Source organism: Numenius arquata, chromosome 2 (assembly GCF_964106895.1).
Source record: "Numenius arquata chromosome 2, bNumArq3.hap1.1, whole genome shotgun sequence".
Taxonomy (NCBI): Eukaryota; Metazoa; Chordata; class Aves; order Charadriiformes; family Scolopacidae; genus Numenius; species Numenius arquata.
Genome location: NC_133577.1, coordinates 14,465,611 through 14,487,151, shown reverse-complemented (window position 1 = coordinate 14,487,151; position 21,541 = coordinate 14,465,611). Strand labels below are relative to the sequence as shown.

General features: G+C 39.0%; 1 protein-coding gene across 3 annotated transcripts in view; it reads left to right on the top strand.

The window, feature by feature from the left end:
- The window catches only part of GRM1 (glutamate metabotropic receptor 1), a 179,611-nt gene that overhangs the window by 90,370 nt on the left and 67,700 nt on the right, over positions 1-21,541 (top strand). For all 3 annotated transcript variants that reach the window (XM_074144510.1, XM_074144512.1, XM_074144511.1), the window contains exon 3: positions 21,004-21,239. In XM_074144510.1, the coding sequence (XP_074000611.1) occupies positions 21,004-21,239 (236 nt within the window). The remainder of the gene's footprint in view (positions 1-21,003; positions 21,240-21,541) is intronic.

The window sequence follows — 21,541 nt, the reverse complement described above, 5'->3', positions numbered from 1 at the left end:
TCACTCACCCTAGAGGAAAATAAAAAACTAAAAGTAGAAGAAATATCCACATCTATGAAAGGTCTGGAACTACTGCTGTGGAATGACCCTAACTATGAATTCATGAAATGAAATTAATTTGGTTTTAATCCACTACAAGGCTTGTCTTTTTTTTTTATTTGCTCCCTTTCATATGCTGCTATAACCTTTATTGTATCTTTTTAAGTGGGCCAAACTGCCTTTGAATTCTATTTCTTAAGGGAACAAAAATGCTGGAAGAGAGTTACTTTCTCATAATTTACTGTATATGTCATCTGTCTTTAAGTATAGCATCACATTATAGATATTCTACCTGTTGCTGCTGTACTTTCACATCTAAAGCTTATTAATTGGATTATGATTTATTCTGTGACTTTCCCCAGTCATGTATTTTAAGATCCTTAGTCCAGTACATACTCACTTATAGCTACATGCTGTCTTTCTAATCTTTGGCTTCCTATGCTTAGATTTTACTAATTCATCCTACAGGTCACATTCAGAAAAGTGGGACACCTATTCCTGTAAGGTTATTCTGCTATTTTCAACCTTCATGAGATGGTATTTTTATCACTGATCTTTTCTGAAGACTGGGTAGTTGTTTGACATTTACTCATCCTGAAACTGCCCAATAAACCTTTTCCTCCCTCTCCCCTTTTTGTATGACTGGCTGCTATTTCTCATGATGCTACAAGTAGCACTTTTAAAGCTATTTCAGATTACACACACTTCCATATTGTGAGATTATATCATCTGGTTATATCATCTCAGTGTTTCTCTTTTCTGTTTCAAAAACTGATTTAGTTCTTCAGGATGGGCATAGACATTTTCTCAAGATAGTATGATATGTCTCTGCTCTTCTACACATATTTGCATTAACACAGTATTCCCTAGATAACCTAAGTATATATTCTCCTCAAAGGAAATGTTACGCTTATGGGAAAGAAAGGACTTTTAAATACCTAGCACACTAGTAGTGGCCATCATAATCTACCCCCGTGTCTGTTTATTGTCTTTGAGTACCAGTTTGCTGCTTTGTGCTACCCCTTGGCTCTGGGCTGTCCTGCGCAGAGACAAACTAGACAGCAGGTTAGTGCTGAGTGCAGCTGAATGCTAAGGACTAATACCATCCTGGTATATTGTTTCACCTTCATCTCAAGGAGATTTGGAAAGTCTAAATTTAAAACAAACCCAATTTTGTAGGTAGATGAAAGTCCTGATACAATTTCTTGCACTACATTGGTATGTACCTCCATTAATTTCAGCTGGTCCTGAGTGACTCTAGTGAGGTGAGGTGAGGATTCAGCTTACAAGTTGGATACAAAGTTAAAATGGTTGCATAAATCATGGGAATTTTTCATCTCCCCGCATTTTTGAATGAGAGCCAACAGTATAATTATTGCAGAATTGTTTGAATCCATCCAGTTTCATGTTTCCACAGCTGCTTGATCCCTGCCAATGATGTCACATCAGTGTAGCTTGGTTGAGCTACCCAATGAAGCTTTGCTGTACACCGGTGCTGGGGAGATTACCGGTGTGGCTGCAATACTTCCAGCTGCTGGGGAGCAAGGCAGGTCCAAGTGGCTCTGCACCTATAGCTGTATGCGAATTTATATGTTTAAATTACTTATTCGGCCCATGCTGGCGAGCGTCTTCACTGTTCATGTTTGGATGTGTTATGTTAATAAGACAGAAGCCAAGTACACTTCTTAGCAGGCAAGGAGTGACTTATGTTTGGGGAGAGCAAGAAACAGGTTCTTAAACCATCTCTGCCATTTTCAGTGTTGTGTGAACACAGCTCATCTGCTTCATCTCAAAGAAAAGTCATACAGGAGTGTTTAAACTGTCTCTTTGTGCTGGATCAGCAAAGAAAAGAAGCACTTACAGGGTCAAATCATGCTTAGATGGCAGCAGGCAACTAAAACCCAGCTGATAATTGATGAAACTTGTCTTTGTCACCTCTCCATTATCAGAGTTACTCTTTCCTGTGACATTTCACTATCCAAAATATAAAAAGAAGAGGATCCAGATTTGGTCTCTTCTAATTCTATCATCCTTTCTGCTCAGAACTCACTGTTTTGTTTTAACTGTCTCAGGCCATATACTTTCTTCTTTGTTATTTTACACTCAAAGGGCCAGTACATAAATTCCTCATGTTTCTCTTTTTTTTTTTTTTTTTTAGAAATAGAATCTTATGTCACCATAAACTTTCTTTTACAAGGGTCATAAGAAAAACATTAACCTATTTTAGTTGTGCTCTACATATTATTATTGGTCTTCTAAGAGCACTTCAAACCCTTTTCCCACCACTCTGCAATCATCTAGCAGCTCTTTCTGCAATCCTGCTTCCAGTTTTCTTTCAGGGAAAAGCAGTTTCTGCCTCCCCCACCCCACCTTTTTTTTTTTCCCCCCATAAAAACATTGTAATGGCTTGAAGCTTCCCATGTTAATATGTTCCCAAGTTTGTATAAGATGAAGAAAGCACAGTTTCCCAAGTAACTGCCCCTTTGCATCCACCAAATGCCATTATGTATAGTCTGCACCTCCAAGCTTCCAAAACTTTAATACCCTAGAACTCTTATCATACTATGACTGTTTCATTTTACATTCAGAATCAGCTTTGTCTCCCATTGTATTTTTGACTAATCTGGCAAGTCTAATCTTGATTTTTGTGTTAAACAAAATTTCGGATAGTGATAGACCATTCTAGAGATGGTGCTTACACATTCATCAGCAGTAAGCGTATATATCTTATAGAATAGCCTGTGAGTAACCTTTTATCTACATTAATACCATTTTCCACCACACCATTCAGTTTAGGATGTCTGGAACGTGATATGTTACATGTTGAAATCCATAATTGTCTGCAACAGTTCTGCCTATTGAGTGGTAGACCATGAACAGACATAACAAGGACATGTCTGGCAAATATAGATTTAAATCTTCCCATTAAAATATTTTTATACAATTTCACTGTGTAGCCTTATGGTAACACAAGTAATAATCCAACAGTATAGTTTCTGAGATGAACTTTCTGTTACTATTCCCATGTGCAATAATACTCCATTATTTTTGAGAATTCATTTTGAGAGTGTCTCTATTAGTACGTTTCCTGGTTTATGCTATGTTTTCAAATATTGTAATTGCAACTGAAAAAACCCATCTTATTTTGCAGTTACATTTAACTAGTGTCATCTTTGCTGTCGGCACAAATAGTATGTGACTAGTTCCTGCTATTGCCAATTTTCTGTAAGTGAATATGTAAACCTTCTTTCACTTACCCTCTTTGACTCCACTAATGCACAGGGGCATTCTGATTTGGTAAGTGCTTGATATTCAGCCTATTCTGTAAGCATCCCATCCTTCAGCTATTTTCCAAAGCATCTTAAAATGCCTAGGTCTGTGTACTGGTATCAAAATACTAGAAGACAGGAACTTTATTAACCCTGTAAGCTTTGAAAGTCTCTGTCCAATCTCAAATACTATTGTGTACTCTTCTTTATAAGTGCTTGACAGCTACTAGTAACGACTGTCAAGTTTAGCACAAATTTTCCCACAGATTTTACCATCCCTCCCACTTTGCACACTCCTTTGGCTTTTGATCTTTGAAGTCTGGAATAGCTTGGAATTTACTGTCTTCGTTATATATTATCTTCTTTAGCCCTTCTTTCAAACAGTTTCTGGAACCTGAAGCTTCACATTTGTTGTATAATTTGAGTCCTATTTCACAGCTCTGTCAAATGCACTTTTTAGTCTTTTGTGATGTTCTGCTGCTGTTTTCTCACAAGTCAGAACATCTTCAATATACATTTCAATATATTCAGTTCCTTCAAGTAATATATAGCACTTAGTGAAAATCCTCAGGAGTATATTTTAAGTCCAAGGAAGCCTGTGAAAGTCCTACATCCTTCATGGTGCATTGAAAATGGCTTGCCTTGACCTCCTCTTCTCTGGGGAGATTTGTAAGAGCAAGGCAGCTAGTTAAAAAATTAACACATGTCACTTCACGGATTTTTTTTTAACAATATATTTAGTTCTCAGGTCTAAACACAAATATTAATGGAGTCAAACCGCATAGTCCCTTACTCTAGCTTCCCAATATAAGTTCTCATTTCTACTGGACTTTCCACTATGTATTTTGGCTTCTGATTCAGATGTTTGGAGTTCCCCTCATATTCTGCTGTTACAAACTAGCCCACAGATGCTGTCCTGTTACAAAGTCCCTACAAGCACCTTCAAGGTTACTTACCCAGACCTTGGGAACAAGTGTAAATTTGAGAAGGAGCAGGACTGGGAACATCACAGGGAAACCTTGGGACCACACACTTAAGAACAACCCAGACAAGCCATACTAGATAACTAGCATATGTGCCAAAAGACACAATGGCAAGTCACTGTAAACCAAGCCAACCAGTTCCACTGATTTCGCCTCCTGCTACACACTTAGCAACCAACCTCATCAGAGCTGGAGATGCCACTGGTCAGTCATGGAATGCTGGTGCAAAGAGTGCCCTGTGCTTGCATATCCTAATAACATTTCAGTAGCTTCCACACATGGCTGCTTGAGTCTGACATGCCTTGCCAGCCTCACAACAGAGGCCAGAACCCAGATGTACTCTTTTTTTGTTGTTGTTTATAAAGGAACTGTGCTGTCCGCAGGCATGCACAAGGGCACAAACTCTTAGCTAGAGATAAGGTCAACAGGAATGGAGTTTATTTCGGTAATCCCTTTGGCCAAGACTTACTCCCCTGCAACTACCCACTGACCTGCTCTCCCTTTCACTTCATCTGTGAGTTTCACGGTCTAAATGCTGTAGAGAGATCAAGTAATCTACATCCCCACAAAACCCCACAGTTTGCTTTCTGTCTCTCTTAGGAAAGAGAAATGGGCTGAGTGAGAGGGTCTGGGCTTCCTCCTGAGCACTGCATTATCCTAATCTTTCTTTTTCAGTTCTGTGACCAAAGGTCTGAAGAGGAAATATTCAAAGTCTGTCACTTCATTTTTCAAGGCCATTTAACGCTAGCAAAGAGCTGGATTCACAAAACCCAAGCATCGAAGGCAGTGATTATCCAGTTCCCACGTGCAGTACCTTTTCAACTAGAGATGCCAAAGCACCCAGATAGGAAAGTTCAGTCCAGGTCTTTTCATCTTCCCCTGCCCCTTTCCTCACTAACCCAGACCTCTCTGCATGCATGGTAAGAGCTTATTGAACGTTTTGAGCTATCAGGAATGAGAACTATGCAGGGTTAAAGTCTGCAGCTTCAGCCGGGGCATGTTGTGTTTTGGACATACGCTGCCAGCAGTAATCATAGAATCATAGAATGGTTAGAGTTGGAAGGGACCTTAATGATCATCTAGTTCCAACCCCCCTGCCATGGGCGGGGACACCTCCCACTAGAGCAGGTTGCTCAAATGGGAGGTGTCCCTGTAATGTTCTGTAGTTCCTCTTTCCATCTCCCACGCATGAGCAAATCCATTTGAGCACAGGGGAGGTATGGCAGCACGTGTGCTGGCACTCACTGAGGCTTGGTGACTTTTCCTGCCAAGTCCAAGGCAAGTACTGGGCAAACTAACAGGAGCAGAGCTGAGCTGAGCAGTGGGATCTCTGTGTATCTGGGAATGTAGAGGCTGTTCTGAATGAAACGACTACTGTGAGTAGGTAAATAGTTTACAATTTTATTTTTTTTTATTGAGTACAGGTGCATAGAAATACATATACAAACACATACAAAAACATATACAGAAATAGCAATACAGAAATTGTTAGGTCCTCTCAAGGTCAAGAAGGTATTTGCAAAATTATTTACTAAAGAATGCAATGCTTCTACAAGTGTTGTATGCTCAGGATTCCCATCCCCTCAAGTACTAAATAATATACATATGCCTGAAGATTAAATCAAATATGTATTAGAAGCGCTGCTTTTTAACATTATTTCAAATTACATACTGAAATTCCATAGAGAGTTTTTTTCCTCGTAGGAACTTCCAGTATAAATTACAAGAGCAATTATTTCAAAATGTACATAAGAAATGCATATCAATAAGGTGGTGTGCATAATGAAGAATATGATTTGTTCAGCCTGGCTATTTCAGCATTCTTGTTTTCTGCCAAGTGGAAGGATATGACAGTAAGCAAAGCAAGAACAATGTGTGAAGAAAGGAAATTACAACGCATATAGAAGATAGCTGGTGTGTTAAGAGAAATTGGAGAGGCTTATACAATTAAAATGAGAAAAAATAAATAGCAGGAAGGAAGTAAACTCATGAATAAAGATAGAAAATAATGAGTTTAAAATGACTAAACTAGCTGCTGTTTAAATCTGTCTCAAGAGAAATGAAGATGAGGCACACAGGCATCTAAAAAGTATCGAAAGACATTGCAAATATAGCTGCTGAGATAAGAGAAAGAAATCAGCTGTAGAAATGCACAAATAGACAAATAATGTCATGAATGTAAACTGTCAGGCAACAAAAAGAAATTCAAATTTATGTTCTGTATGTAAATGAATTATGATATAAAAATATACTGAGGGAGATCCTTAAGGGGAGTATAAGATTCTGACAAGTCAATGTAAAGAGAGGGAGGATGACAAGAATTCTGGGTGTATTTTTATGTAAATATGAGGTTCAAAATCAACAATTATTCAGCATAAGCTTTCCATAGTGCAACAGTGAATGAGTCTCAGTGTTTTGCAAAGTAAAAACAATCACTAGTAATATTTCCGTCTCCTTTTATTTTCCTCCATAATTTTTAGATGTTGGATCTCAGATGCACTCTTAGTTCCAAAGGCTTTTTTTTGAACAAAGAAAAAGAAAATCTTTTTTTTCTTTTCAACTTGGGAAAATAAATAAGGTTACTCTTTATCCCAGACATTCTCAGGATGTCTTTCTGTAATGCCAGAACAGCAGTGGCTGTTTCAAATGTGTGCCCCAAAGGAGCTGCCATTAAAAAGTTGAATAATTATGGATTTAGTAACACGCTAAGGAGAAGCTGGTGTCCTGTCTTTCTGAGCTGCAAAACTGATGAATCTGTAGGACCAGCCTAAGAACTCAAAGCACTTTGTACTATGAAGATGCAAAGCTAAGATGGATTTCAAATTACTTTATACTGTCAGTGCAGTACAGAGCAGCAGGTATATCTTGGCATTAATATATTCTGCTGTTTGTGAATAGGTTTTCTGGGAAATTAACTTGAGCAAACTATGGAATGAAACACTGTGGTTTCTCCTAGCCCTAGTGTTGTGCCTGCACTTAGCTTACTAAGTATACTTCTCTGTCCTCGGGGGGAGGAAAAGTGTGTCCTTTTTTTTTGTGATTTATGGATTATTTTGTATTTCTATTCAGTTCTAATTTTGGAAGGCATGCATTAATATAAGAATCCTCATTTCCATTTAACATAAAATAATTGTTTGGCTCTTATGATTTCAAAGAAAGCTTTGAAGAATGAAATACGTAAGCTATGAAGACTCTAAAAAGTCCCTGAAAATATTGTATATTGTAATGTATCTTAACGTGTAAACATGTTTTGCAATTTTATAGTCTGCGCTTGTCAAATATTTGGGTTATTGGTAACGTAAAAATCACAGGGACAATCTACTTGAAGAAGATTTGAAGACACAGCAATAAGCACTTCAACACTGCAGCAATTCTAAGTATGAAGCATCATGTCTTCCAGTACTATTCACTAGCGTAGACACAGAAGAAGTTACTGTTCTGCAATAGGTAGCTTTTCTCACCTCAGTTTCTGGGCCAGTAAAAAGAGTAACTTTTCCTGATTTTGTTTTTATTTTTAATAAATGAGAAAACAAAAAGCTCTTTGCAAAGCAGCTGATGGCCAATGTGGACTAATATTGGTTGGTCTATATTGATGAGATGGTGGGTGGTAAAGGTGGTGTCAGAGAGGAGAAAGGAGCAGCAGTATCTCTTTCCATTATTGTTGAATGGGCTCATTGGCTTTAAATGAGCTTACATTTCTATACAACAACAAAAAAACCCAAACCACAAACAACCAAGCCTGGTTAATTAAACTCTGGGATTTCATTAAGGAAAAGAAAAGAGAAAAACAAATTTATCCCCATTGATCTTTTTTACTTTTATTTTTATTTTCTTTTAAAAGAAAAATGATTTCTATAGAGAAGGCTGTCAAATTAACACTGGTATGTGTTTCTCTAAGGATCTCCTGAATATACCATTTTAAAAGGTTATCTTATTAAACCAATTCCCATCAGACACTTCTCTGTCAAGCCCTCCCTGAAAAATAATCCTATTTCTGGCCATTGATTAGACAGGCACATAACAAAGGCCTCTCCTCTCTTTGGATATTAGAAAACATACTCCTAAGCTGCAATTCAGTGATGTCTGTGGATTTTGAGTCCTGAGGCAGAGACTTCCCCACCAAGGTAATAAAAACTGAGCTAGTAAATATTACTTTCATTGTCTGCTAATCACATTACTTTTTTCCCCAGAAATCCTTTCTTACCTTCCTGTTTTCTTGGCTGGCAGAATCATATGGCACACATATATAATATATATACATGACTATAATATGACAGAAGGCTGTCTTTTCTGGGTGTGATATTTTAGTTCCATCATCATGACGTAGTTCCAGTTTCCCTCCTATTCTCTGTGCAAAAATATAGTTTCCAAATCATAATTGAGTTCCCAGTGAAAGTGTTATGATGTTCTAGCACTTACATTTCAGGCAGTTCAAGCATGTCCTTGACCAATACTGGATCAAGTTCTAATTTTGTTAGACAGATTTATTGACTTTTTAAAAATTATTATTCAGAACACAAACATGCATTTATATTATATTGGAGTTCACGTCTTGTAGCACAGTTAAACTTGATGTTAATGCAGCAAAAGAAATAATTAACCTTGTTGTAGTGATTTCATTCTTTGTAGTGGTTCAGTCTTCCAGGGAAAATTCTATTTCCTAAATATTGTCAAATGGGCATTGGGTTAAATATTTTTCCTTTCTTACAACTGGAAATAGGATTAATAACTATCAGATACATTATGAACTATTTATATTTCAAATAGCATTGACTGTCCCGTAGTAATTTACTACTTTCCGCCCCTTCTCCATTAGTTATAATAGCACTCAGAAAATTATGGTATTAGCGATGTATTTCTATATCTGTATTTATATATTTTTACATACTTCTTACTTAGAAACTCCCCAAATATCTTCACATCCACATACTTTCCCAACAGTTGTGTGCTCTGCCTGCCTTGGACCTTCCAAAAATGTGGTGATCCATGATGAAAGTGACCTTGATATTATCCTCATATTCCTTCCTTTCTTTAATTGATCAATATTTACGAATGCTGAACAATCTCTCATATTTTCTTTTGCATCCCTCAGACCAGTAAGTGTTACCAGACCACAGTTAGAAAATTCAGAATCAATCCTATAATATTCACTAAGGATAAGTCGTTTGATCCATGTAGAATACCCAATTCCTCAAGGCTCAGCTACTATAAGACTGTTCTCCATGTCCACTCCTTTTGTCTGGGTACATTAAACTTACCCATGCTTTAGTTCTCAGTGGGGTGAGAAATAAGGAGGTTTAATGCACCAGGGATCAATTAGAGAGGAAGGTAGAGGACTAAGAACAGGTGGCCATCGGTAGAAGGTAAAAGGCACCCTGGAAAACTCAAACAATTTTCCTTTCTAAGACAGCAGGAAGCAGCTGAAAGCACTGTGCTTGTTTGGCTTTTAATGACATCCCAGGTTTCTCCTGAGGTAGTACCAACTGTGCAACCTTCCTTTACTTACAGCTCACAGGTCATAATACACAAAATCCATAGAGATGTTTTTCTGGCTCTGTCCTTTCCATTAATATGTCTCCCTTCATCTCTTCTATATTTTTGTGAGCAACAGTCCTTGTATCCAAACTTTTCAAAGATTCAGACTGCTGTTCTTACATTTGCCCCACAACAATGTTTTTATTGAAAAACCTATTTTCCTTTCTTTATTTCACTGTTCTGTTTGCCTGGGTTTTTTGTTTGGTGTTTTTTGTTTTTTGTTTTTGTTTTTGTCTTTGTTTTTTGTTTGTTGTTTGGGTTTTGCTTGTTTTTTTGTATATTATTATTGAATTTTTCTTTAAATGTGCCTGTGACTTACCTTGAGGTCTGTAGTTTTTTGTTGGTTTTCAATGGATTAATACAAGCAGGTATTTTTTATTTTGAATGCTGCTTCAGAAATAACTGTGTTTTCCAGTTCTCATATATAAACACAGATTTAAAAATTTGCTCTCAGATTTTGTTGATAGAAGCAGACTAGGTTGAGTTTCTTTGAGATGGATTCTTAACCTTTCACGTATCACTCAGCCATAGATTAAAAGGAAATAACAACACTGGGGACTTGTCAGCTTCTCCATGGCTTTGAATTTCCTTTTCTTTCTGATCCTCAGGAAATGGCAATTGGTCCATTTTATTGTCATGAGGGTCATTCTGTCTTCTGTCCGCACATGTGTTGCATGCCTTTGCAATGAGTATAGCAATTGTATTTGTGGAACAGAAACATTAAGAAAGCAATGTTTCCTGTCTCTGTGTAAGAGATTTAAAAAAATCGCTCAAGCTGAAAACAGAAGGGATGCTTCTGCTGTGGCATCAGTCACCTCTTCAATTAATGCCATCATGTACTTCGCCCAGTGACCTCAACTCTTGGTTGAACCTGGCCATGACCTCTGGGTCTCCCCAGCTCGCCTGGCTTGGGCAAAGTTGGACTGAGCCCAGGCTGGAGAGGCTCTGTCCTGCCCTGCCCTGGGTCCCCTCAGCTCCCTGCTCCCCAGCCCTCAGGTAGCAGCTGGCTCATGCAGCACCCTGGCAATGGGCTTTAGTTGATGCTATTTGGCTTTTATTCTTCCACCTTTCCTTGCCCATAAACACAACAGTTTTACTCAAGGGAAGTTTCTGCACAGTGCCTTTCAGATTTTCTTTGCCTATCTTCTGCTACTGCATGAAGCAAAGTGACAATTATCTATTTTATGTGAGTCCATACCCATTCCTCTTTTCTGGCTGGATTCATGAACAGAAAAGGAAAAATATTTCTCTCTCACTGTGTCATGCAAGAGGAAAGGCTGCTTACACACTCTTTCCCAATTGTGCCCTTGGGCAAAAGCCAGACAAACTCAGGTTCTATTTTAATAAAGCTTACTTCAGTTTTCTATTACGAAGTTGTGTCATCATCACTAATTAATAAAATTTCATCCTGGGAACACTTTGATTATTTTGGGGTTAATAGATTAATAAAATATAAAAGAAGTTTTTCTTCCTAAATGAAAGTGTAAAGTTTAAGTTATAGTAGCAGATTTATTGTCTCCCTAGTTAACGTGACTCGTATTTTCTCTAATGACCCAAAGACAAAGAAGCGAATGAGCCAAATTACTTGAGGGGAGATTGCATGGGCCATATAGCTTGCTGAGTTCTAAGATCTCCAGGGGTCCCTTCCAACCTTAATTATTCCATGACTACATAAATAAAGGGTAAAAGCATAGCTACCATGTCAGAAGCAAAGCCTCCATCCTTTCTTGGGAAAGTCGAGTATTAGAAGTTTTCACCAGGAAAATGTGTGATATATCTGAAAAAAATATCCATACCTATTCCTTGGAAGACGTCTTCCAATTCAAGTGCAACTTGGGATCTAGAAGGAAAACAGTTGCCCCCTCAATCTCCAGTACAGAATTAACAAAGCATAATTCTTTGTTTCATCCATCTTGAAATTAATCTGATTATATTGTACATTAATTTTATGATTTGGTAATTTAGATGCTTTGAAGAATGGAGGCCTCCTTAGTTGTGACTTCACTGCATTTTTGTATTCCTACTTAGTGTAATGAAATGCCAGTATTTTATTCAATGGTACATTTCCTTAGTTATGGGTTAGCTTGACCATATAAAAAGTATATGTATCTATTTTACTTCTGCAATTTTAAGCATGCTTCAACTGCCTATAAGAATACATGTAGACTGAGCAAGATTTTCGCAAATCACTCTATAGTCTTTTCCTAAATAAACATGTGTTCGCTTAACAGTTTTTATTAATGTTTATAACCAATTAGTGAGTTCTGCTCTCTTTTCATAATATCTTCAATATACATTTCTGATTAGCATAACTTACAATGAAATGGGCTGGGCAATCAATCATCAGGTGGTGAGAGCACCTTGTATTGTGTCATTTTATTTTGTATATGCTTTTGCCATTCTTATTCTTTTCCTCTTCTGTTACTGTTTTATTAAACTGTCTTTATCCCAACCCCCAATTTTTTTTTAATTTCCCCTCCTTTTCTCCCTACCCTAGGAGTAGGGAGTAGCAGGGAGTGAGCAAGCAGCTGCATGGTCCCATTTGCTGGCTGGGGTTAAACCACAACAAGGATGTCTGCTTTAGATCTGCATATTTGAAATTTGATTTTTATTGAAAAAAGGGCCTATAAACTCTGTGTATATTCTTTTAAACATTATCATATGATGTAGTTACAGTAAGGGATGGCTTGAGGGAATCACATAAGAACATAAACCACTGAAGGAAATTTCTGGACTATCCTATGAAAGTCAACATCTTGGAGAAATCTAAAGGCTAGAATTCAAGGTATTTTTGAGCTCAGCACAGTTTTTGTGAAAACAGAGATGGTAATGTCTTCCTAAAATGTTTCTCTATTTCCCTGTTCCTCAGCACCTCAAGAAACAAAGCAAGAAGAGAAGAAATGAGCTTCTCTCTTTTCTGCTTGTGGTTAGGGAAGACATCTATGAATTAATCTTTTAGGAAGCACAACAAATCCACATCCAAGCATCCAGCAAGCTCTGCTGGAGTGGTATGGAGCAGACAGGGTCATGTCTTTACCTGTTCTCTTTCCTGTATATATACCTGTAGCTTTCCATGTATTTCCAGCCTGTTTCCCCTCCCTATAGTACCATTTTTTTCCAGTCCTTCAGATCCGACCTGGAGACTTGAGTAGTTTGTAGTTGGCTGGAGCAGAGGCAGGAAGCACTCTGCTCATCTTTATGCCTTTGTATGGTTGTACAGAAAAGACCTTAGTCTCTAAGACTTTCAGACAGAATCAAAGTCTTAACAAGAATATTTCTAACTATCCTCCTTGAAAAGGGACTACAGTTGAACTCCTTGTGGCAGGAACTACCTCTTAGAATCCATATTCATCCTTGAGTGGAGTCTTCTTGCACATAATTTGCAGCATAGCAGCAGCAAAGGGATAAAAAAAAAATCCCTGGGGACTGGTACAGAGAGGCAAAGATAAAACTCTCTATTTTCAGATTTGGATGTATTAATAAGATGTTAAAAATCTTTGATTTGGCTGCACATATTGGAGGCCAGGAGCACTTTATATGAGGCACAAAGCTAAGATTAAGGCTTCCTATTTTTGTGTGTTTGTTTAAAACTGGATACTCTCCTCCTCCCTACATATGTGCTTTCATTTGAAAAAGATAATGCACTTTCATGATGCCTGATGTTGTAAATTTCAAATATGCAGAGCAAGGATTCAATCCTCTTGACAATCAGGGCCGAGAGCATTTGTACACCTTTTGAAAAATCAGCTGTTGCCTTAGAGAATATATGTATGGTTGCTGATTTTCCGAGATATGCACCATTGTGCACCCTTGAGAATGTAAAACCTTTCTTGCATAAAAGCAGCAACTACATTTACAAAAAGCTGCACATGCCAACCGTGTCAAGAATCTTCACAGTAAAGACTCCCCAAGATAACGCCTGCATGATAGGAAGTTAAATTACATTATGTAAATTGCATGCAAATATATGCACCGCATACGATAATTAAAACCTTCCTAAATACATATTTGCAAAATACAATCCTTTATGGTCCACAAGGTTATAATCTACATTTTTTAAATGAACGGTGCAAAACCTCTGAAAATTCACACAAAAGTGAATGATAATCATTTGAAGCATAACGACCTATCATTTATCAACTTAAATTCTTTACAGAGTGTCACTCATTCAAAAAAATCCACTGATTCACTAAATAAAAATTGGAAGCCCTTACCAACAACTTGTGCTTGCATAAAATGTGAGAACTAATGTGCTACTGCGACTGTCTTCCTTCAGTAATCATGGATGGAAGTGAAGAATTGTGTATGCAATGTTATGAAACAGAGCATGGCAAGAACAGAAAATTTGTTAAGAAATACTACAAAGCGTTTGCATAAAGTGGCCTTGGGAATTATTTTTAAACTTAATCTTTCAATTTCTCTCAGAAAATAGCACCTCCTGTAGGACATTAGGGTTCAAACCATGATGAGTACATGTGGCTGTCTCAAAGGGTGCAGGTTAACTGATAAATCGTTCTGCTCTCTTTCTGAGCCATACTGTTTGTTTCTAGAGATGTCCAGCCCAAGTCCTGACCAGGTTTGACATGCTCTTCAGTCTATAGTCCCTGGCAGGATTACAACCCACAGTGGCATAGTAGTGCTGTGTGAGTTACGAGTCTGAAATCAGTAACTGCACAGTCTGGCACCATATGCTCCTCTTGTACCTTCTCTTGTATGTGTGTGAGATTGTCAAGGCAGCAACCACCTCTCTCCCTCTTATTTTCCATTGCCCTCCCAGAAGGAGCTTCAGTGGTTTTCTCCTGCCGCTTCCAGTTTGCAGGGTTTCTATTCCCATCATGCTTTCACCTGATTTGAGTCAGGACTGACCTATGAATCAGGTCAGCAACTAGGAGAAATCTAAAGGCTGGAATTCAAGGTACATTTGAGCCCAGTACAGTTTGTAGGGAAAGGGAACAGGTACAAATCTCATAGTACCTTGTTACGTCTGCTGCAAAAGACAGGCAGCTTGGGAAGGTGATGACTCCTGCCTACCTCCATCAATACCTGCAGGAGCAAAACTACTGGCCTAGAACCCCATTTTTTTTTTTCTTTTGGCTGGCAAGGTTTAGTGAATTTGATTCTTCTGTTCTTAAGGAGGTCTGTCAGTGCTCAGCAAGCCTCAGGTCATAGCATGACAGTATACAGCCTTTTAGCCTGGTCTTGGCAGCAGTGAGATACAGGCTTGTCTGTAGCCATGGGACTAATCTCCTAGATTGACAGGATTTGTCACACAAGTAAAAGTAAAACTATGCTTTTTAAGAATTCATGGTTTGGCAACTGAGGAAAGCTCTCCTACCTTTCAACCCAAGTATATAGTACTGATGAATTAACAGAATGAATGAGTACAAAAATGGCCTTCTTTTCTCATGTTCGAAGTAACGCTCATTAGCAGTAACAATCAGCACCTTTAAACTGACATTGGTGACCACTGAGATTGACTGATCATGCATAAGCCTAAGGAGGAAAGTCACTTTGCCATTTGCTGACTTGTGAATGTAAGACAGTTTCAATTTTCTTTATATGGCATCTTCTGTTTGAGGCATGTGTTACACACACACTGAATATCTTTAGTAGAGCTCCTTATTGCCAGAGAACAGGTCCATCCTCCTTCCCAATAAGCTAATGATGTTTTTTCTTTCCAGTACGTCAGGCTGGTGAAATAAATTTTTTTGAAAGCCTGCTCCCAGAAGAGGGCAACTAAGTAGCCCGCTTCAGTACCATTTGCAAATTACTCCGGGCCTGATTCTGCCACCTGTGCTCATATCAAGCAGCAACACTGATTTTTTTGGTGGAGCTGCCTGTGAAATTATTCCACCTGCCACACTGGTACTTTCTGGGTTGGCCTTATGCCGAGCTCTGAGTTTCCATCCGTTCTGCCAGAAAAGCAGGCAGGAGGCCGTCACAGTCGTACAACTCTTGCACGCAGGCAGTAGAACCTGTGCTGGATTTTCCAGTGGGACGCTGTCAGAAAAGACTTTCATAAAAAGAGAAAATTGAATTTGCAGGCTTCCAGGTCTGACAGTCTCTGGAAATCCAGGGCACTGGCATTTGTCAGAATCAAATAACAAATTATTTAAACTCCACTTATCACTATTTAGGGGTTTATAGCATTTTGAAATGCCTCTAAATAAGCAATGTCTGACCACCACACAGAAAGATGGTTTTGCAAAAAGCACTTTCCAAGTAAAATTTCCAGCCTTTTATTTATATAATCCAACATATAATAATGTTCCTCCAAAATAAAGATATTGACATATATAACAAAATGGCATGGCACTTTATTGAATGTTGAATTATTTGAGTGGTGCTGTCTCTGATCCTTTTGTGTGACAATTATAGTCGCCTGGGGCCCTGCTACCCTACATGACTGGGGTATCTGCAGGAAATCTCTGTGAAGGTTGAAAGTTTGAAACTAACATTTCCAAGTTATATAGATATAGCTACATGTAACATTGTTTTCAAACTGGATAAAAATATCCAGTAGCATAGGAACAGAACTAGTCCAAAAGAAAAAAAAAAAGGATGAAAAGTATTTTAATATGATTGATTTATTTGATTTTATAATGACAAGAATATCTGCTGTAGGCAGAAGGATTATTGTAAAAATAATTCATTTAGCATTTGTAACGGGCTTTTTGCTCTTAATTTCTTTCATATATTTTATGACTTGGCCAATACAGAATAAAAAAGTCTCATCATGAATGCAGACTTCTTAAGAAACATTACCTTAGCTAGTGCAAAGGGAGTTGGCAAAGCTGCCCGTGATGCAGCCCTCCAGACAAAGGAGTCTAAATCAGTTGCCCTCCACGGCTTTGGTCCATCAGATGAAGCCTTATAAGGGTGCAGAGATCAAATTGCCAGTCAGTGTCCATGGCTGATAAACGTGTTTCATTTTGTTTACCTGTGAAAGGATGCTACCTCCTACAATAATCACAGGGCAAGTAGTCTTCATAAACAACTGTATGTTTTCTTTCTGTGTGTTTGCTTATTTGGAAAAAGCATCTGGAATAGTAATGCTCTGAGTGCTGCGCAGAGCACATAACTTAAGAGTTAAGTCCTGAGGAGATGAAAATAGAAAGCCTGATTGCTGGTTGTCTCATCAGCCCTTGTGAAAAGCAGCTGACAGTGTTCATGTTTGGAAGAGGAGAGGAAATTGGAAATCCATTACATTTCTCCTGGTATTGCAGTCACAGGAATATATGTGACTGCAGTTCAGAAAGTACAGAGAGGCTAAGATGCTGAAGCCACAATTCAGAAATGTCTGTTGTCACACATTAGCAGAATAGTAAACTGGTTAAGAAAAAAATAGCTTTGTTTCTTCAAAGTCGGTCTGGCAAGTAGGACTTCTGAAGCCAGGTGGGGTAGCTCTGGGTTTTTTCCCTTTCTGCTTGATTTTTGTTTGTGACTGAATGCTGAAATTTGGATTTGGCATCAAGAATGTCAGGAACCGGACTGGGACTTGGACCGAGAGTAGTTTGAAGAATATCAGTGACCATTTTGCGATTGTAATAAACACCACAAAACCATAACAAAAACAGTTGGTTCTTTCTCTCCTAAGAGTGAACAGAGTGATTGCTGGTTTGACATCCACACACTTGTCCCTCCCTCACTGTTTCTGTCTTCACGTTTCAAACTCCCTCAAGGGGCTTCAGATGAACTCTTGCACAGAATATCTGACATGTTTCAAGGCCAGAAAGTCACACAAAACCTAATAGGACACTCATCAGGGAAGGCGGTTTGGGTGATGGATACTGAAACCTGCAGTAAAGGCACACAGAAAGATGGTTAGTAGGTGGAAAGTACTCGATTCTGACAACAAAAGAATAGTATATGCTGCCTTTTTTTAATGAGATTTTATTCTTCTGTTGAATCAGCTACTGGTCTTTTGATTCTGTCACTAACATGCACACTGTTATCTGGACATCAGTATTGTGCTGTTGCACAGCATTAGAAATGTCATTGTCTTCTGGAACACTATCCATTTATTCATACGGCACTAAGGATGCACAGTTCCTAGACAATCCTTTTTTTTTTTTTTTTTTTTTTTTTTTTAAATATACACAGTAAAAAAGAGAATATAAGAAGAGATTATAATAAGATCTAGGTTTCTGATAATCCTCCCACGGCTGCTGGTAGGGCTGCACGGCCCCCCTTAGGGCACCTTTCAGCACAGCCAGCCTGCAGCCACCGGGATGGCAGGAGTTCCCTAAGAGACCAGAGAACTCCTTTTTGCTTCTTTGACTTCACTGAAAGTAGAGCAAAGCTTCCATATGAACTTCAACACATATGAACTTTTTTCTCTGATTCTAGTGCTTTTTCTTCACATTTCATTGCACACAAAACTGATCAGACAGATTTAACAATGTGAGGAAGCTGAAGACAGAACAAAAAACATCTGGGGTCAGAAAGAGACAAAGAAACATTAGGTGACAATCTGTGTTCCAATTTAGGGGACCTTTTCCATCAGCTGCCTTCAGAGAACTTGAAATACACTGTCTCTTGCCTTTGCAGAATTGCTCTGCTTTACCTTCAGAGTGAATGTGGCAATTTTCCAAGCCAAACTTACAGGGGAGAGGAAATAAATCACTCTAATGTTTGGCTGGTAGGAATCCAAGCAGTAGAGAAACTACCTCCTTTCTAGAAAGTCTTGTAAAAAAATGGCCCGATTTACTTAATCTTTTCGACTCACTAGTGTTTCTGCTTGAGTCTACAGTTTGCAAGCCATAAACATTGTGACAAATAATGAAGTAATCATGCAATTAGGACTCAATTACTTATGCTGTAATAGTGACCTCTTGCTTGTTTTTCCTCCACAGAAGAAGAAATAAATATTGTGTCTTTTTCTCCCCTCCAGTCCTAGTTTATGGCTTGAATTATATGAAATACAGAAAATTTGTTCTTCTGGTTTTACCTATGTAGTGTTCTCTAGACTGTGATTGGTCGTGGGGCAGTCAGGGCACACAGTACATTTTACTACTTGCCTTCAGCACATGTATAAGTGAGGAGTGGGGGGATGGCAGAGAGGATGAGCTGTGGCTTCTTTCCCTCCACAAAACTCAAGGCAGTCTAGTGGGGCAGGGAGCAGGGATGGACAATGTGTGGCTTTTGAACTCTGTGTGCTCCTTTGGCAATTCAAGAACAGCTGCCAGGCCGAGGCTGTGACACGTGGTTATCATTTGGACTATATGGGTACAGGGGTAGGACCTGAGTAACCCACATCGCCGGCTGTGGGAAGAAGTGACTCAGTAGATGCTGCCAGTTTCAGCCTGGCAGAGAGAGTCACTTTGGGATACTGCATCATGCCCACCCCCATTCCACAGCGGGACTCTTCAGCAGTTGCTGTCTCCCTCCTGTGATCTACTCCACACGCCTCCCACTGCTCTCCTCTCTCATACCACATGTGAGATACAACATGCATACACACGTGTCTCGTGCTGCTTGGCTGTATGAAGGTATTGGTCAGTGGTTTGTAAGCTCAGAAATATTTGGCAGTTCTATTGCAAGGCTTTGGCAAAAGGGGAAGCAAAGAAGAAATCCTGTCTCGAAGGTGGCCTTGTAATACATCTGAAAGTATAGCTTTGCGGGTCCCTAGGCCCAGGTTGAAAGAAATTGCTTGATCATTGGGCTGCCAGATATCCCATGTCTTAAATAACTTTCTGTAATAGAGGCTTGGGTCGTGTGTCCCATATGGAAAGCATTTAGTACATGGGCTTTCCCAGATTTCCATGCAGACCTGCCATTTCTTTCCAGGTGACTACAGCACAGATGCAGCAGTTTAAAATGAATATCAGCTAAAGTATGCAGCTGTTCAGTCTGGTGGCTGGAGACCAAAGACTCATACATGCCCAATGCGTAGTCACTTTACACCCGTTTGACTAGGACTGTGACAGAGCTTGCTACTTCAAATCTTGTCTGTTTTCCATTGTGGAGTCCCAGGCACATCTATACTGAGTGTCTCATGAATGCCCTCAGCTGGTATGGTCCGCACCACAATGCTCTTCTCGAGGCTGTGTGTAAGAGGCTTCTAACAAGGACCTTCTTTCAGTCTGTCTGGAGTTCAGGATGCAAGGCTATTTTGGGTGAAACAGAGACTTCCCTCTCAGTGGTCAATCACATTTTTCCTCTTGAGTTCTTTGCTGCTGGAAGTGCTTCGTCTGTCTGCTTTTCACTGCAGCAGTGCCGCTGATTTGATTCTGAGTGGATACAGCTAGATCTGAGGTGCCAGAGTAATCTATTTCTCTCATGACATGCCCAGCATATTAAAATGAAGCAATGGCCAACTTACTTATATTTGCACTTAAATTAGGCCACAATAGCAGTGTTCTTAGGGGACCCTAATAAGAACTGGAGAATGACAGTAAATCAATGGAGTTCTTGTTAAAAGAAGTAAACTAAGACTCAGATGCTAAGCCCAATGGACTTTGTTCAAACCTGTTAAAAAAGACTTTCCATGAAATAATGTTGTCAAGAAAGAGTTTTATCTTCATGTACCTCTGACATGAATAAACAGAGAGGTAAAATAGACCTTATTGTTTGTTAAAAAAAATAAAATAGAGAAAAAAACCCCATGTTATCACAAATCCCATGCAGTGCGAGAATTATGTGGTTTTCTTTTTAGTTTGGTCAACTTTATTGAGTACTCTTTTTCCATTCTCTTCCAACACAATGAATTTCTCACTTTATGTTTGATTTGAATTACTATTCTAGCTGTAAGACCCATGCACGCTGAGATCTCTTCTGCAAAACAGCCAGAATCCTGGCTCAGTTCTCTTTCCATCGATATTAATTCTTTCAGTTTCCACCCCTTACAGGACAGCCTAAATAAGGCAGAATGTCTTCAGTCATAAAGACATCACACCAGAAGCTATGCTCAAAAACCCTTTCCAGAGGAACAAGTATAAATCCTCATCATTCTAGATGAGTTAATGAGGACTCGGCATGAAATCAGTCAGACTGCTCATTACAAGTTTCCATCATTGTGTTTCCTTCCTTCCCTCTCCGCCTGAATTTTAGACGTACCTTTAGATTCCTCCTTAATTACTTGCTTCTGAGGGTGCTGGCCTGGTTTCTGGCTGGTTTCTTTCTCAAAACAAGCTTCCTGTCTTTGTGTAATAAATGGGTTTTTTCCCTCTTTTCAGTGACGGTTGGGCAGACAGAGATGAAGTAATTGAAGGTTACGAACCTGAAGCAAACGGAGGCATTACTATCAAACTGCAGTCTCCAGAGGTCTTGTCATTTGATGACTACTATCTGAAGCTGCGTCTGGACACCAACACCCGCAACCCCTGGTTTCCTGAGTTCTGGCAGCACAGATTTCAATGCCGGATCCCAGGGCACCCGCTAGAGAATCCCAACTTCCAGAAGAACTGCACAGGTAACCTGTCAACTATTTTCCTGTTTGAATCTGCTCTCTGGCAAAATACTGTCTTTGGATTGTTTTGTTTTTAAATATATAAATCACCGGTGAAAAGTGCCAACCTCAAATTGTACAGATATAAATCCCAACTCTGGCGGGACTATGTCTGGCACCGGTTGCACAGCCTCCTCTCAATTTAGTTCTGCTCTGTCATAGGGTGACTTGTTCCCTTTTCATGTTTTAGGGCTATGCTGAGGCTGACAAGAGTGATCAAGTTTGTAATATGGCTTGTAAAAAATAACTAACCATTAAATTTTAAC